Source organism: Pan troglodytes, chromosome 4 (assembly GCF_028858775.2).
Source record: "Pan troglodytes isolate AG18354 chromosome 4, NHGRI_mPanTro3-v2.0_pri, whole genome shotgun sequence".
Lineage (NCBI taxonomy): Eukaryota > Metazoa > Chordata > Mammalia > Primates > Hominidae > Pan > Pan troglodytes.
This window is the reverse complement of record NC_072402.2, coordinates 156,856,322-156,874,103: the sequence shown is the minus strand read 5'-3', so window position 1 is coordinate 156,874,103 and position 17,782 is coordinate 156,856,322. Positions and strand designations below refer to the sequence as shown.

The window sequence follows — 17,782 nt, the reverse complement described above, 5'->3', positions numbered from 1 at the left end:
AATTGAGATTAAGGTGTGCTGTACGTGTGAAGCACATACTCAATTTTGAAGACTTGGTACAAACCAGGTTAACTTTTAATACGTCTTGTTAACTTTTAATATAGATTGAATGTCTATATGATGATGTTTAGGATATGTTAGGTTATATAAAATATATTGTTGATTTCACTTGTTTCTTTTTACTTTTTGAAATGACACTAATAGAAAATTTAAAATTATATTTGGCTTACATTATAATTCTAATCTGATGTAAAGGACTAGCAATAGACTAGTTGCTTGTTGAGTGTTTTGACTGTGGAATGAAAATGCCTTGTAGGGTTTTCCTGTATCTTCTGATACAGGAAATTGTAGAGCAAAGGATGTAAGTTTCTTGTGAACTAGACAGTGGCCCCGAAAGTCTGTGTAGGATTTTCTTGGGTCCTGTTCAAGAAGGCCTTCTAGATGGATGAGAAGACCTCAACAGGGATTGACCTTCCAGATTCCCAGGAGCTGAGAAAAGAGCCAAAAATGGCCAGTTGAGGGTGTATACCAAGCACCAAGGGTACTGCTGCAGGTGAGAGAGCCACAGTGATAGGAACGGTTTCAGAAGAACCCATAAAAGGGTCCAGGGGAAAATAAATCAGTTTTAGATACCTCAAGTCTAGGAAGCACCAGTAACAACCACATCATTGTAAGAGTCCAGTTAAGTAGGAACCTGCCTACTTCCCTCCCTCTCCTTCTTCCCTACCCACTTCAATCCTTGGTAAGTCAGAGAGAGAGGGAGAAGTGCTAGGTCAAAAAAGAGAAAGAAGCCAGCCACAACCTCCCCACCTTCTCTCCCAATTGCAGGTTTTCTATCTTAAAGCATAAAGGTCAAAATTAATGCTTTCCCTAGAATGCCTGAACTCTAGAGTAAGGGATAAGTCTCAACTTTAAATCTGTTTGAAAGTTTCAGTTATTATTAAATTGAGACAGTAACCTAAGCTAGAGTAGAAAAGTTATGGGACTTGCCTTGGATTTTATCTAGGGGCAGGAAAACCACTAATCTCTACAGAGTGGATTTTAAAAGACAGCAGAGGACAAAAATAATGTTGCTTTATAACTATCGTTATGAGTTGGCATATTTATTAACGGTAACATTCAATAATGAAGATATTTGCCAAGTTAGAAAGCTTGTAAAGTTTTAGTTTATGATGCCTATACTTGTATTATAAATATGAAGCATATTTCTTAAAACTCTTCTTATCAGTGGCCATGGTCTTCTGTTTACTTAACTAAGATTCAACTTTCCAAAGTCCATAAACTATTAAGGAGCATGTTTTCTTCCAACTTAGATTTTAAAATAATTTTCTGGTGTTTGTCTTCATTTCAGTAACAAACTTTTTTGAAAAACTAGGTAATTTTAATATGCCATGATTTCTTAGGGTTGCCAACCTCTTGGAGATATTTCTAATAGTGGAATCCTGAAATCTAAAGAGTACATTGGGATTTTGGTTTATGCAGAGTTAAAAGTTGAAATAGGCAAATCAGAAGACAAACAACTTATTCTTTGGGAACTTCAGGGGAAATTCCACTAACAATATGACTCCTTCCTTCTTTTACCTCAGCAGGAGTAGTCTTCTCTTAAATACGCCATATGAGTCATATTCTTCTATGAAAGAAGATAAAGGGAGCCTGTAACCCCAGCACTGAGCACCACATGTGCTGGCATAGACTTAAGGGAATTTTCAGAGCTTAGAGGAAGTTTACATTGTGCTCAACAAGGACATTTAAGTTTCATAGCTTTAAACACAGTGAAAGCCAGATCATTTGGTGGCCTCTTGTTTTCTATATAATTAGGAGTTTTTCTTTTCTTTATGCCTTTATGATTATTTTTCACATTACTTTAGTATCAGTTTTTTAAAGGCCAAAATTAATGCTTTGTGAGATAAAATACCGTATGTGTTTATGACATAGTAGATTGTTGTAAGTGTTTGGTCTTATGTAAAAATGGTTGACATTTTTGTATTTTTCTAACACAAATTGAATTTTCCTTATTCAAAATGCTTGGCACCAGAAGTGTTTTGGATTTCTGATTTTTTTACATTTTGGAATATCTGCATTATATTACTGTTTGGAAATCCTTAATCCCAAAATCTGAAATCCAAAATACTCCAATGAGCATTTTCTTGGAGCATAATGTTAGATTTTAGGGCATTTTGGATTTTAGATTTTTGGATTAGGAATATTCAACATGTGTATGGATAGAATACAAACAAGTCCCAAATTTTCATTTTGGTTTTCATTGACAAGAAGTGAGAGAATATGATTAATTATTCTAAATTAATCTGGAAAATAACATTCAGTAATCTCCAAGAAATTCTGAAAGGAGCAATGAGAGAGGACTTGTCCAATCAGTATGATGGAGCAGGGTGGTACCATCATTAGAATAGATCACTGAAAACAAAAATAACAAGTTCTTATATAGACCTAAATATGTAAAAGATTTTGGAGTTTACTACAGTGGCATTTCAAATTAATGAGAAAGGAATGGATGATTCCAGTAGCCAGTTTTGAGATAACCAAGTAAACATGTACAAAAAACAAACTTCGATCTTTATTTTCTTATTCCACAATAAATCAAATGTATTAATTTTTAAGTTAAAATTAAAAATTAGCTAAAAATTACTAAAAGAAAATACAGCTATTTGTATAATCTTGAGTGGGGTAGCCATGTAATAAGCCATGGCACTAAAGGTGGGTACCATTAAGAAAAAAAATGGTTTGACTATTTTCAATACATACTTTTATAAGAGAGTAAAGTTATTTAAAATATTAAGACAAGGGACATATTAGAAAAATGCAATCATGTGACTAAGGATTACTATTTCGATCAGTCAGTAGGATACGTATTCTAGCAGAAAAATGGGCAAAGAATGTGAACATTTCACCAAATAATTGCAAATGTTTTTATATACTTATTGATAATGTTCAGTGCTGCTAGTAACCAACAAAATGCCAATTTAAAAAATTTGGGAAATATTCCCTGTTCTTCCCATCTCTAAATTATACTCACTATGGCAAGTTAATAGAAAAATAGCCACATTATACACTGGTAAATTGTTGCTGGAGGGCAGTCTTGACAGTGTGTCAAAGTCTTTAAAAATGTTTTTTTCTGATTCAGTAATTCCTAGCCTAAGAGAATATTAGGAAATGTGTTCCAAGTAGTTTATACAAGGATGTCATAATGTAAAAGCTTATTCATACAAGGCATTTTATAATTATGGAATATTTGGAAAGGGCTAAATGCAAATATCATGTCACATACATTCAGTGTACCCCAGGGTGTTCTTAGGGCTACCTTTGGGTTGTGGGATTATAAGAGACTGAGAGTTTCCCATTTTGTTCTTTGTATTTCTGTGTTTAATATAATGATCATGCGTAATCCCCAGTGAGAAGAATTTATTTAGTTTTTAGTTTTAACTTATGATTTAGTTATTTGGGGCAGTTTACTTGGCCCTCCAAAAATAAAGATTAAAAAATTATCAGAACAAATATTGTTGCAGTATGATCTTGAACAAGTAATTATATCTCTTGGATTTTATGCTTTCACCTATAGACCAGAACAGTTAAATATTGAGTACCTTTGGAAAAGAAGCTATGTATAAACATTAGCAACTGAATTGTCACAATACTGAATTAGACATTGTTTAAAGTTTTCTTCATATTACACATGGCATCACAGACGACCAGTGAAGATTTATGCTGCTCTTTCCAGATCAGCCCTACAGAATTAGTATTCAAAATTCACAGAACATTTGAATATGTAATTATAGTCAGATGAAGTTTGTTTGATTTAAAATATTATCTACCAGATTTTAGTTAGACTTCTTCAAAAGTTGTGTTATTATCCTTATCAACAGTGTTTTTTGTTTGTTTTTATTTTGTGGATGCCAAATACTCAAAATTAAATGTATTCTATTCCCTATTTTAGGTCAGTTGGTGGTGTGTACTTTATGCTCCTGTGTCATGAAAACAAAGCAGATTTGGCTGTTTTCAGCTCACATGCTTCCTCTGCTAGCACGACTCTGCCTTGTTCCTTTGGAGACAATTGTTATCATCAATAAATTTGCTATGATTTTTACTGGATTGGAAGTTCTCTATTTTCTTGGGTCTAATCTTTTGGTACCTTATAACCTTGCTAAATCTGCATACAGAGAATTGGTTCAGGTAAGACTGCTGACAACCACAAACAGGTAGATAAAATTCTACATAAATGTTAAGTACATTAAAGTTATAGTTCATTTTTATTTCACAGTTATGGTACCATTCATTTTTGCAGTTTCAAAACAGCTGCTATTTTCAGCCCAATTAGGAGCATCTGAAAGATTCTTGATTATGTTCTATTGAGAAGGCAGTGAAGTGAAGTGGTTCTCTTAAAGCAGATTTATCTGAGATTGAACCCTGATGCTGCTGTTCACTAGCTGTGTAACCTTGTGATAATTGCGTTACTTTCTGTAAAACGGAGCTAATAATGAAAGCTGTGCTTTCCTCATAGAGTTCTGTGAGATTTAAATGAGTTTAGTACCAGGCAGACAATGTTCCATATGTGTTAGCTATTGTAATGAAGACAAAAATAATAAAGAATTGAATACCTATAAGTCAAATCCTGCTTTTTCCTTCTGATTATAGTCCTACTGTGACTATAGTTTCTTCCCTTTGTGTGCCTAATTTAAACAGAAAAGTTAAATAGTTCTGGGTTATAATATGATAGATTTCATTTAGATATAGTACTTGAATTGACTTTGCCAACATAACATGCTTTTTGTAAAAGTTTCTGCCCTACTTTTTTCAGCCTTTGCTCTAAGATAAATTACTCCCAGATACAAACAATACACATTTGGGAAATAAATGTTTCTGTTTGGTTTAATTGATAGTTTGTAATATATAAAATAGATTTTAACCTGACATTGGTATAAAAAGAGAGTGTTAAAATGTCACTGTCTTCCACCTCTTAACTGTGTCCTTAAGGTACAGGAAGCTCTCAGATAGAACAAACTGATAACAGCTAAGTGAGGTATTCTCTTGTGGCCCCAGGGGCAGATCTTTGAGAATACTTTCTCTAAGCTTTTGGCCTTAGCCTGATTCTATCTTCGTCTTACACAGTGATTAACTTGGGCAGTTTTCCCAGGAGTAGATCTTCCAGAAAAGGGATTATTTCTACAGTCAGTGAAGAGTGGCTTCATGGGGAAGCAGGGCAGGAAGGGTTATAGTTGTATTCAGGGTAAGAATGACAAATTTAAGATACATATTTTTTCTTTGAATTCAGTCTTATGAGGGTTATTTTTGTTTGTAATAAATAATGAATATTCAGTAAATACTTATTGAATATTAAATATTTATTGAATAACCTCAGCCTTCATTTTTTAATGTCATGTTTAGTTGGTTGCCATAAGATTCATACATCAACTAGATGTAGTTGTTGGAAATATAGGTTATAAAATGTGTGACCAGGAAAGAATCAGATAAGCAAGAAATGGAAACAGACAGGTTTTTTTAGTGGTCTGTTTCTTGAATGGAAAGGAAGAAAAATATTCTCTGCCTCGTAATGATGAGTTTACCTGATAATAATTTTGCAGCTAGTTGGGCAGTTTCCTTTTTCTTTTAATCTTTTATCACTGGGGAAAATAGAAGTTAATAGACTGGGTTGTAGAAAAAGCCTTTGCTTTACTGATGAAAGAATTTTAAATTTAGAATAATCTGCAAGTCAATTTATTTTAACTTAATACTTAAAGATCTTTATACCTTATTGAAACATTCTGGTATCACATTGAGAGATTCCATCAAGACCAGCTGACTGCTAGATATTGGTTTTGTAAGCTGTCCGGCAGAATTCCTGCTGTGTCACCAGGGTCTGGTCCCTGACATAGTAACTCTAGAAACTTGGTTACACCAATGCTCTTAGATTGAATCAGATTCTGTGATTGATTTTTCCTAATCAGTTTCATAAGAAGAGTGTTTTATAAACTGGAAAACTAATTTAGTGAGTTGCAGATTATTAAGCCTTTTTTTTTTTAAGATATATCCTTTTCCTAGTGTTACTTACACTTGGCAAACCAAATGGAAAAACATAGCTTGATAAAAACACAGTAGGAGGAAGAGGAATTGATGTGTAGGGGAGAAAAAGACTTGCTAACTATCTTTGCTCTGCAAAAATTTTTTCCAGTGATTAAGTACTCTTCTTCCATTGAACTGTTTCTCATTTGTGACATTTCTGAATAAACCCTGAAAGTTTTTACTTTTGCATTTTTTTTCCTAGTGCCTCAAGCAGTGTTGTATCAATTCATGCTAGTCCTGATTATTTTGATTAGACATGAGTGTTTACCAAGTCTCCTCAAACTACCTTTTAAGGTTATTTTGTACTGAATATGACCTTATTTTGACCTTATCCCTGAACTATTAGGGCAATTTAGTGTGCTATTAGATAAGTGTGTGTCAAGTGTTAATAATAATGCAAAATTAGTAAGTTTTAAAAAACATGCTATTTATTAACTATATAGGCTAACTTTAAAGGAATTTAGCTGAAACAGTCTTGCAATAAAAGAAAAGCTATTTAATATTTTACTTCTGATTTGACTCAAGTGTTTAAAGTGTTTATTAATGGTGATGCAAGAAGTTTTCCTATCTTATGTTTTTATTTAGGTAGTGGAGGTATATGGCCTTCTCGCCTTGGGAATGTCCCTGTGGAATCAACTGGTAGTCCCTGTTCTTTTCATGGTTTTCTGGCTCGTCTTATTTGCTCTTCAGATTTACTCCTATTTCAGTACTCGAGATCAGCCTGCATCACGTGAGAGGCTTCTTTTCCTTTTTCTGACAAGGTAATTAAAAGAGCCTATGATACTATATATAACCTTAGAAAGAGAAAACTTTGATCTAGGAATAGTAAGTTTTGCAGATTACTTTTATCGTTCATGTTACACAACTTCGTATTTTGTTAAGATAGGATTTTCATTCACTGGATACCTAGGTTTGGCAATGCAGGGAGGTGCTAATATAATAATGTGGTTTATTTGGCTGCACTATGGACCAGAGTGTAGCAGATGATTTGTGGAAAGGTACATAGCAAATCGTAAAAGTATTTTTTCAATTTCAAGTTAAAATTATTGGGTCAATCAGAAAAAAGTATATTATAAAAATAACATTTATTATTTAAAATGTACCATACCATTAAACACTTTGGCTCACATTAATCTTTACAACAACCCTAAGAGATAGGTGCCTTTATTATAATTACCATTTTATAGCTGAAGAAACTGTACCAGGAATAACTTGCCCCAGGTAACACTGCCAAAAGAAGCAGAACTGGCACTCAGACCCACCTGAGTTCGAAGCCTGTGACTTACTCTGTATACTTTGCCTTTGTCCCTGTTGCCTTCAGTATCGAGAAAGAGTCCGGTAATTGGTGAAATGGGTAGATAATAGTACTTTACTGTCTAACCCAGGGGTGTTCAATCTTTTGGCTTTCCTGGGCCACATTGGAAGAAGAATTGTCTTGGGCTATACATAAAATACACTAGCACTAACGACAGCTGATGAGCTTTAAAAAAAAACTTGCAAAAAAAAATCTCATAGTGTTTTAAGAAAGTTTACAAATTTTTGTTGGGCTGCATTCAAAGCTGTCCTGGGCTGCAGGTTAGTCAAGCTTGGACTAACCCAAAATAATTCTAAGACTCAGTTTTTAATATTTAGGGGTTTTTGTTTTGTTTTGTCTTTTTAAATCTCATGTCATTTAAGTCATTTTCCCATTTTATTGTGAGCTTCTGCTAGATCCATGTTTGTTATTTTTTCCACTCTTGAGTTTGAATCTCACATTCTCAGAATCTAGTACATGAATATACATCTTGGTTCCCTCGCTCATTGTCACTTTAAAAAGTAGGGATGAAAATCTGTCCTCCTATAAAGTAAATATAGGTAGATAACAGTTTTAAGTTCTAGTTAATAGTCATTGTTTCTCAGCCATCCAATATGATGGAAGACTGTGTACTAAGTGGTGTAGGCTATGAGAAATTTAAGACAAGTTTACTATCCTTAAGGAGCATGTTACTAGGAAAGCATTAACACAAATGTAAATATTAAAAATACACAGGACAAAAACCTGTTTTAAGAAATAAGTGGGATAAACTTATACTGGTACTGAATCAGATTTTGAACTTTCTAAAAATGAATAACAATTATAAGTAGCTTCTATAAACATGCAGTAAGTTGATGTCAAATTCAAATATATTTTAACGATTAATCTAGTATTAAGTAAATTTGACTGCTATTTGTTTTTGATATAAGTATTATGGAGGTTTTATGCAGGCTTTTTTTTTTTTGAGACGGAGTCTGGCTCTGTCGCCCAGCTGGAGTACAGTGGCACAATCTCGGCTCACTGCAACCTCCGCCTCCCAGGTTCCAGCAATTCTCCTGCCTCAGCCTCCCAAGTAGTTGGGATTACAGGCATGCGCCACCACACCTGGCTAATTTTTATATTATTAGTAGAGACCATGTTGGCCAGGCTCGTCTTGAACTCCTGACCTCAGGTGATCCACCCACCTCAGCCTCTCAAAGTCCTGGGATTACAGGTGTGAACCACCACGCCCGGCCTGAAGACTTAAAATGACCTAAAAAGTAACTGCATGTAGAGAGAAAGAGAGACAGTTCTGTGGTTAGGATAATAACCTCAGCGTGAGACTGAATTGGTGGTGCTTTAAACCAGATTGTTACCCGCTGCAAAGCACAGTAAGATGAGGTATAGCATAGTGCAGTAGGCTTAACAATTTACTAAGCCATGAATGCATTTGGACTTATTTACAAAGTAAGAAAATAATATTCGGATATTCTGTGAAGTTTAGATATCTTGCTAACATAATTTTTTTGTTTCCTTTTTCTATGCCTCGCCAGGATAGATTGCCTTTTTTCATGATAAGAATGTTGTAATTTGCTTTGAGAAGTTCTCATATTGGTTCTTTTGTTAATTTATATCTCTGTAAGAGTTATTCTCTGTTCTTATCTATGCTTTTGTGTGCCTGGTAATGTTTATGTTTCTTTGCCAAAAAAACAACTTATTTAGAAAAAGAGATTGGGAGCTTACCAGAATACCCTGACTAAACAAACACACCAACCAACAATAAAGCACACCAGATCAAACTGCAAATCAAAAAAAAGGTTTTTTTTGCAGCCAGAAAATAGAAATTAAGATTTAATAAAAACGAGTTACTGAATGAAGAGAGAGCAAAGAAAAACTTTATAAATTTTCCAAACTCTTTCAGTTCCCCAAAGCTAGGTCGAAATCTTTGGTATTTAGTATGCTCTCTTTTGAAAAATAGCACCACATTTTTTTTTTCTAAAATAAGAGAAAAGGAAAGTGCTCTGTTTGAATACGTAATTAAATCATATTGTGTGGGTGTAAAAAATTTTTCTAAATATGGAGAAAGGTCCGTAAAAATAGAGAAATAGTATGGACCTTTGGTTAAATTTTCAGCCTTTTTCAATAAGAATGAAGTAAAATTTTAGTTGGTTTTCAGCCATGATTCTCATGTTGTAAAATTGTACACAATTTGTTTAAAATTGTTACTAATGATTTCAGTGTGAAAATGCCAAACATTTCAGAAATTAAATTTGTAGGAATGTCATAAAATTAATTATTTTTTTCTAGTTATTAGCCACCATGATTGGTGGATATTTTGGCTCCTAACAGAAAACCAGACTTTTTTTCTCATCATAGTGTACATTGGTACCATGTAAAATTAGATGCTTTCACATAAAAACCAACTAATAAGCAATTGTGTAGGAAAGATAACTATATAGAAGCATGGAGCTGCATAGTAAGGGACAAGCATTGATTGCCTGAATGAATTCCTCATCTATATCAGTGAAATTCTTCTTTGAAAATTAAAGCTTAAGATGTAGATACTATATAAGGGCTGGGAGCATTAGCTCAAGCCTGTAATCCCAATATTTTGGGAGGCCGAGGTGGGAGGATCGCTTGAGGCAGAAAGTTTTAGCCCAGTTTGGGCAACATAGCAAGACCTTGTCTGTATAAAGAATAAATTAGCCAGGCGCAGTGGCACGCTCTTATGGTCTTAGCTACTTGGGAGGCTGAAGTGAGAGGATTGCTTTTGCCCCGAAGTTCAAGGCTGCAGTGAGTTATGATTGTACCAGTGCTCTCCAGCCTAGCAACAGAGCAAGACCCTGTCTCAAATAAATATATGTATATATAAGATAGATATTGTGTAAATGCTAAATCTATCTCAGTACATAATAGTACATGTATTTATAAAATACATATAAGTTAATATCTAAGAAGTTCAATGAAAATATTTCCAAGTTCTAGTGTAATGTCTTCCAGTTATCCTTATGAATAGTATCATAGCAAACTTTTGTTAAAAATTAATATTAAAATTACTTTTCAATAGTCTTGGAGCAAATTATTGGGCATGCTTTTGAAGTAACCCTTTTTAAAAAAATGCCTTTGTCTCAACCTAAATTTAAAAATAGCAGTAGTATGTAAGATACTGATGGAGTAGGAGGAGTGATACACCCTGCTCCATAGCAGTTTGGTCAAATAAGGAGTTGCAGCAAGTATTCATATTATAATGTAGCACAGTGAACAATTTGAACAGCCATCATTTTTCAGGAAGAAGAGTGGGCAACTGTACAAGCTTCTTTTGAATACTTGTCAGCATGCTAATTATATATTTCTTAAGATGTGAACATTTAGGCTCTTTGAATTTTTACTGTATTTGAAGACCTTGTTTCAGATCTGGTGCTATGTACTGCATATTTGCCGATGAGATAGAAAAATGTGGGTTTGAAGGTGAATAAGATGGTTAAATTATTAATGGAATAATTGGGTGATTTCTCCTCAAATTTTGGTTTAGGATGTTTTAATTAATGAGGATCAAATCAAGCTTGGTGATTATTTAAAGGCCTCAAATGTGTTTACTCCAAATGGAAAGTTTATGTCTGTTAATTTCCCCCTCTTTTTTTCCAGTATTGCGGAATGCTGCAGCACTCCTTACTCTCTTTTGGGTTTGGTCTTCACGGTTTCTTTTGTTGCCTTGGGTGTTCTCACACTCTGCAAGTTTTACTTGCAGGGTTATCGAGCTTTCATGAATGATCCTGCCATGAATCGGTAAGTTCTTTCCTTGATTATATCTAGAAATGTAAATACTATAGATAACTTGAGGAAGTAATGATGAATTTCTTTGGCTGATGAATTTTAGAAGAAATGGAATTGGAGAGGTTTTTTTTGAATGGTTGCAACATTTGGGTTAAAATACTATGAAAAAATACATTTCCATGTTAAAGATGTATTTGTATTGTATGTATTAATACATTATGATGAATATTGGGCACCTTCCTTCCCTAGATTTCTTTAAGAGATTTTCAGAAGCGTGCTTTTTCCCATTTGAAGTTTAGCCCTGTTAAAATCTGATTTCTATACAGTATTTGATGTTAATATCTGGCTCATTTACAGAATCTGGTTGGAAAACTTCTATTTGTCTTAGAAGTTATTATTTTTGCCCTCATTGTGTGGTAAAATAATAGCTATTATGCCTTTGCACATGTACTGATATATATGACTATTTCATTAATGTTACAAAGTTAATATACTGATCAGGTTTTTAGTCTGGATTAAGTCAGAATAGATTTAAAAATATGTAACAAGAGTCTAAGCCTTTGGATTATTTTTCTCTTTGAATTAAATGAGATTCAGATTATTTTATGTTTTCTGAAAATGTATGCTTTTTTTAGGGGCATGACAGAAGGAGTAACGCTGTTAATCCTGGCAGTGCAGACTGGGCTGATAGAACTGCAGGTTGTTCATCGGGCATTCTTGCTCAGTATTATCCTTTTCATTGTCGTAGCTTCTATCCTACAGTCTATGTTAGAAATTGCAGATCCTATTGTTTTGGCACTGGGAGCATCTAGAGACAAGTAAGAAACCTCTTAATATTCTTTAAATTAACTCATGTAATATTCTTTACATGCATTTGTTGTCTAAATATTTAGGGAATATTTAGAGACAGAAAATGGATATGGGTAATTGGTATTAGCTTAGGTTAATTCAACAAGTTAATGTTTTTATTTTTCCTATATGAGATGTCTGACTTACTTGACTTTTGTTTTTTTCTCTCAAGATTTTTTAGTTAAAAATGACATCAAAGGCCATGTAATTATAAGTTAACTTTTTCTGCTTCAGATGAAGTTAACACTTTTTATATTTGTCCAATTTTAAAATTAAGAACATAGAGCATAAAATTTAGCATAATAAATGTAACAAATAATATTTAATTTTATTCTGTGTAAATTAATTAAAGGAGAGAAAGCATTAAGTGAAATGCAAATGAAGGAGAGGAAAATAGAGGCTATCAGGTAATCATAAAATAGACATTTATGGAAAAACAGCCTTATTTGATGGAGTTTTAGACAATTTCAACTGACTGGATTATAAGGATTCTTGACAACTTATAGGACCAAATGAAATTAATAGTTGGATTCATGTACATCTTGCATTACAGTAAAATTTTAAACTCTCTATATTTTATTGATACATAGTAGTAGTATATATTTTTGAGGTTCGTGTGATATTTTGAGAGCTGTATACATTGTATAATGATTAAATCAGGATAATTGAGGTATCCAGAAATTTTTGTGAGGGATAAAAGCCAAACTATTATTTAGTTCCTTAAAGATACAGTCTTTTTATTGTAGTTGATACAAGGAAATTCTGTAAGGAATTTCTTAAAATTCGATGTCACTGTTTTTTTTCTAGTTCTCTATCTGCATTCTGATTATTGATTATAGAAATACATCTGAATTTATTGCTTCTTCGGTAGCCTTTTATAGTAAGGGAACAGCTAATCTCTTGGGAGGTAGAATTGTATCAGCTGATTTCTAAAACATTCCAAATTAACATTTTAATTATATGTACATCAGATTCATCTTTGTATCCCCATAACACACATTGCCAAACATTCTATATAATTTTCTCAAGTGGTAGGATGGCTGAAAAATCAATTTAAATAAGCTCAAACTCTTAGACATGTTTCAGATCTTCTTAATCATCATAGTTGATGGTAGTTATTTGACATTTGTTTGTGAGGTTTAAGGTTTCTTGACTGAAGCATTTAAAATGTTGAACTCAAGGGTGAGCGCAATTAAATAGCCACTTAGTAGATCTGAAAAGTAGATTTCTTTGACCTAAGTACAATTAGTATTTTGTCATCTCTGTCAATGTCATCTGTTATTAATTACACTAATTAATTTAGTATATATTGATAAAACTAATATTTAGAAAAGAGAAAAAATATGTTGTTCCACTAGTATAAGAATCAGTAGATGGCAGTTGTGGGTCTTCCCAGGATACTGAACTATCCTCACTACTGGCTTTCTCCAAAATTAGATGCAGAGGAGATTTAGAGAAAAAGGAGCAAACTGAGAAGTGTTGTATGTGGGTCTGGGGTACTTTGAATTGGTGTCTATGTTATTCCTTGTGGCTGCGGCTGCATTAACCTGAGGCAGGAGAGGCTGCCCTCTTGGCTGTGGGAGGAAAAATAGACATGAACTGTTCTATTCTGTTCTTCCCTCCCACCATTGCCTACAGTAATAAGAGACTAACCATCAGCTACATGCCAGTACTTTTTAAAACAAATGAAATAAAGTTAAGAGAAAAATTCCACTTACCACAACTGACTCAAGAACTAAAAAGTTGAATAGTTCTATAACAGTTAAAGAAATTAAAGCAGTTGGCAAACTTCTTGAGCCAGATGATATTACAGGCAAGTTCTACCAAATTCCAAAGAACAGTTATCCCTATTTTATTTATTTATTTATTTATTTTTAGAGATGGAATCTCGCTATGTTGCCCAGGCTGGACTCGAACTCCTGGGCTCAAGCAGTCCTCCTGCCTCAGCCTTCTGTGGAGCTGGGACACATGTGCACACCACCACACTTGGCAGATTATTTAAAACAAATACTTTCAAACTATAAGAGGAATACCCCCCAAGTTCACTCTGTGAAGCCATCGTAATCCCAATATTGAAATAAATCAGACAATTTTTAAAGTATTTCACTCATGGCAGGAGATATTGCGAGGCATTTGTAATGTTGGCTTAAGGTAGACCAGTGGAATAGAGACCACAGACTGACCCACATATGGGTGGAACTCTGGTATATGACAGAAGTGGCATGCCAGATGAGTGGAGACAGGTGCTACTCTATAATGAAGTTAGAAAAACACTGGATTCCTATCTCGCATTATAAACAAAATAACTCCCGTATGTTAGGGACTTAAATGTCAAAAACAGAAAGTTAAAATTCCACTGAGATTAGTATATTTTTGAGTAGGAAAAGATTTCTTAAACTGACAGAACTGACTGTGGAAGACTGAGATTGACTATGACTATGAAAGAAAAGATTAATATTAGATTTATCGATTAAATTAAAGATTAATTTAACGATTAATATTAGAATTAATGGCAGTTTTTAAGTTAGAAATGGTCATTACAAACTGGAAGAAAATATTTCTAGTATGCACTCCTGATCAAGAATCGCTCCTACACATCAGTAGGAGAAATGGACAAAAAACTTGATGAGGCATTTAGGAAAAGAGAAAAATGCAAACATGAAGAGAAGTTCAGCATCATTCATGATAAGGGAAATGTGAAGGCTACAGTGAGATACTGTTTTACATGCAATCAAAAGGAAGGAGATAGAAAGGGGAGGGAAAAAATCTGCCAATACCTATGATGGGGGAAGTTGCAGCTCCACAGGATATCCCATGGTACTGATGAGAGTGTAAAGTGGTGTAGTCACTTTGGAAGAGAGTTTGGCATGATCTCCTCATAGGTATATATTCAAAGACTCTTGCATGTGTACAGTAGGAGACATGTAGAAGAATGTTCGTAGAACAGTTCACCTCACCAGAATCCTGGGAACAACCCAGATGCCAATGCAACAAGAAAGTAGATGATAAAATGTGGTAATAGTCGCAGTGCTATGTTAAAAATAGTGACCCACAAATCAGTATGAATGATCATAGCAGCACGAGGTAAAAAAGTAAATCCAAAAAGATGATAATGTAGGATATTATTTTTATGTTAAAAACAAAATTTTAAAATTTGTAATACTTAGAAATACATATAGATAAAACCAAACTATAAAAAGGGAAGCAGGGAAGAGAATGAAGCACACAGGATTCAAGATAGTGGTTTCGTGGGGCAGAGGGGCGAGGACATGGTATATATAGGCAGGCCTGCCCCTGTCGTTAGATGTGGTTTATTGTCCAGGCCTTCACCTGTATGTGGGAAGTGGGTTCATAAATGCTTGTTACATTATTGACAATAGTTAATTAGATTACTGACTAAATAAAAGGAGGGACATGCACAGACAAATGATGACAGTACATCGTCAATCAAGGATTGTGATGAATTCAATTCAGTGTACTGGAAATTAAAAAAGGAAAGGAAAAGCATCCTAATTCTCAAGTTAGAGGACAATTAAGAGATGATACTAATAGTTCATGAAACAATTTTTCTATTAATGAAATAATTGTTAAGGGGAAAATCTTCATAAATACGTCTTTGGAGTTGCTTGAACTGTAGGTAATTTCCACGTTTAGCTTAGGAGGATGTGTGAGTTAGTTTTAGCCATAGAAATAATTGGTTATTTTATCTGTAAATTTTATTGCAGTTTTTAACAAGGAATATTAGAACTATGGTCTACTTATTCAAATTATGTAGCAAATTTTCAAAAGGCAAACATTTTAGGAAATGGGTTGTCATTTTTATAGTGCTTAACCTATTGCACGAGATTTCAATGTAATTTTCCCTTATTCTTTTTATATTTTATTTGAAATTTGCTTTTATTTAATTTTAACTATTTAGATAAGGACATATATGTGTGTCTATGTATATGTTTGTGTGTATATATCCACCTGTATTAAAATTAGGCATAAATGTAAAACTCTTGACATAACATTGTTGTATATACATTTCTGTGTGTGTGCTTAAATCTATGCATGTGTGTTCATAAATATGTACATATTTCATATAAATCATAGCTGGCTTGATTTTTAAAAAATATATTTAAGGTTTTAAGGCAGATTGCCCTATTAGATCTATAATTCATCATCTAACACAGTACAGCTACTGCCTTTCTTTAAAAAGTTAAAATTGCTGAATCTCAAAGCAAAGCTACTGACAAGTTTACATTTGTTCCTTAATTTCTGATTATTATTATTATTATTAGTTTTTGGCAAGAAAAAATGTAAAACACTTTCCAAAGTATGCAGCTTTAATTTTCACCATAATAATTAACTTTCTTCTCTGAATTACTGATTATGATAGGACCACACTGTATAGCATTTGACCTTGTGTGTGGTAACTTTTACTTCCTGACTATATTATAATTAAAGGTAGGAGAGATGATTTATGTTATTTGTGTCTCTTTGAGATGCTTTACTTGGATTTGAGAACATATCACAGATGTTGATGTTTAATTAAAACAGCTTAAATTTTTTTGTAGCCATGAGCTTTATTTCAATTGAAAGCCAAAGTTGTTTAGCTTGAACTAGCCTAAAGGGTTTAGAGAAATGGAGAGCATGATGGAGGAATTTCTAGTGGGACGTAAGAGTGCTTGTGTTTTGCTGAGAGGGCAGTTAGTTAATAAGCAGCTTGGTTTATGAGGAACAGATTTGACAAGCTTGGATGGAAAAATTAGGAGTGGAGGACCTCAAATGCCAGGCTCAACAATTTAGAGACAGTGTTGAAAATATTACGATAGTAGAGCTTTAGGAGGATTAGTCTGGCTGGCAGTGTCCTGGATAGATCAGGGCTGGAGGAGGGAGGAAAACCAGGTAGTAGATCTTAGAATACAGTTGCTCTCAGTCGTGTCTCCCACTTACCCTGACCACAACAGATGTGAGGATGAGTATACCTGCTCATTGGAGAGTCATTCCTATTAGTCACACTGCACTCTCTGTAGCAGAGATTCTCATCACAAGTGGAAACAGTGGGAAGAGGGTGTCATAAGATTTGAAAAAGACCACAAATTATTCTAATACTCCCTCCCTGTCTTAACCAGGAAAAATTATTGGAATTGTTAAGGTTTAAGGCTACAAAAGCCTGAAATAATTTGAAATTGCTAGGAGTAGCAATTGAAAGCAAACTATTGAGGAACAAAAGAAAATCAGCTGTACTTTGCAATTGACTGAGTGTGGTGGCTTTGACATGCCAAGCCTGTGTGACTTGGTCTGAACTCTAGTACAGTGACTGGCATGGAGAAGGGTGTTCAGTGGGAATTTGTGAAATTTGATCATGGCACCAGAGATGTTAGCTGCTGATGTGAGTGGTTGTGCTACTAGGTGGCAGGCACTTAAAAAGAATAATTTTGTCTTTCTCCAGGAGCTTGTGGAAACACTTCCGTGCTGTAAGCCTTTGTTTATTTTTATTGGTATTCCCTGCTTATATGGCTTATATGATTTGCCAGTTTTTCCACATGGATTTTTGGCTTCTTATCATTATTTCCAGCAGCATTCTTACCTCTCTTCAGGTAAGCCTATGATTAATTAACTCTATATAATAACCAATTTTGTTATTTTTCCTCCCAGAGGAGGAATTAAATTTTTTCAAGATGAATGATTATAAGTGGACTATTCAGGTGATAACTTCTCTCTCTCTTTACTAGAACACATTACATTTATTTGAGCACAGGAGTTAGATGGCAGGTTATGAAAATATTACATAAACCTATTGATGTCACTGTATTTTTTATGAAG

At 33.9% G+C, this 17,782-nt stretch overlaps 1 protein-coding gene across 7 annotated transcripts in view; it reads left to right on the top strand.

Annotated features, from left to right (window-relative positions):
• The window catches only part of RNF145 (ring finger protein 145), a 51,927-nt gene that overhangs the window by 29,168 nt on the left and 4,977 nt on the right, over window positions 1-17,782 (top strand). For all 7 annotated transcript variants that reach the window (XM_063811651.1, XM_063811649.1, XM_003339113.6 and 4 more), the window contains exons 5-9: window positions 3,953-4,188; window positions 6,661-6,836; window positions 10,994-11,134; window positions 11,758-11,940; window positions 17,409-17,556. In XM_063811651.1, the coding sequence (XP_063667721.1) occupies window positions 3,953-4,188; window positions 6,661-6,836; window positions 10,994-11,134; window positions 11,758-11,940; window positions 17,409-17,556 (884 nt within the window). The remainder of the gene's footprint in view (window positions 1-3,952; window positions 4,189-6,660; window positions 6,837-10,993; window positions 11,135-11,757; window positions 11,941-17,408; window positions 17,557-17,782) is intronic.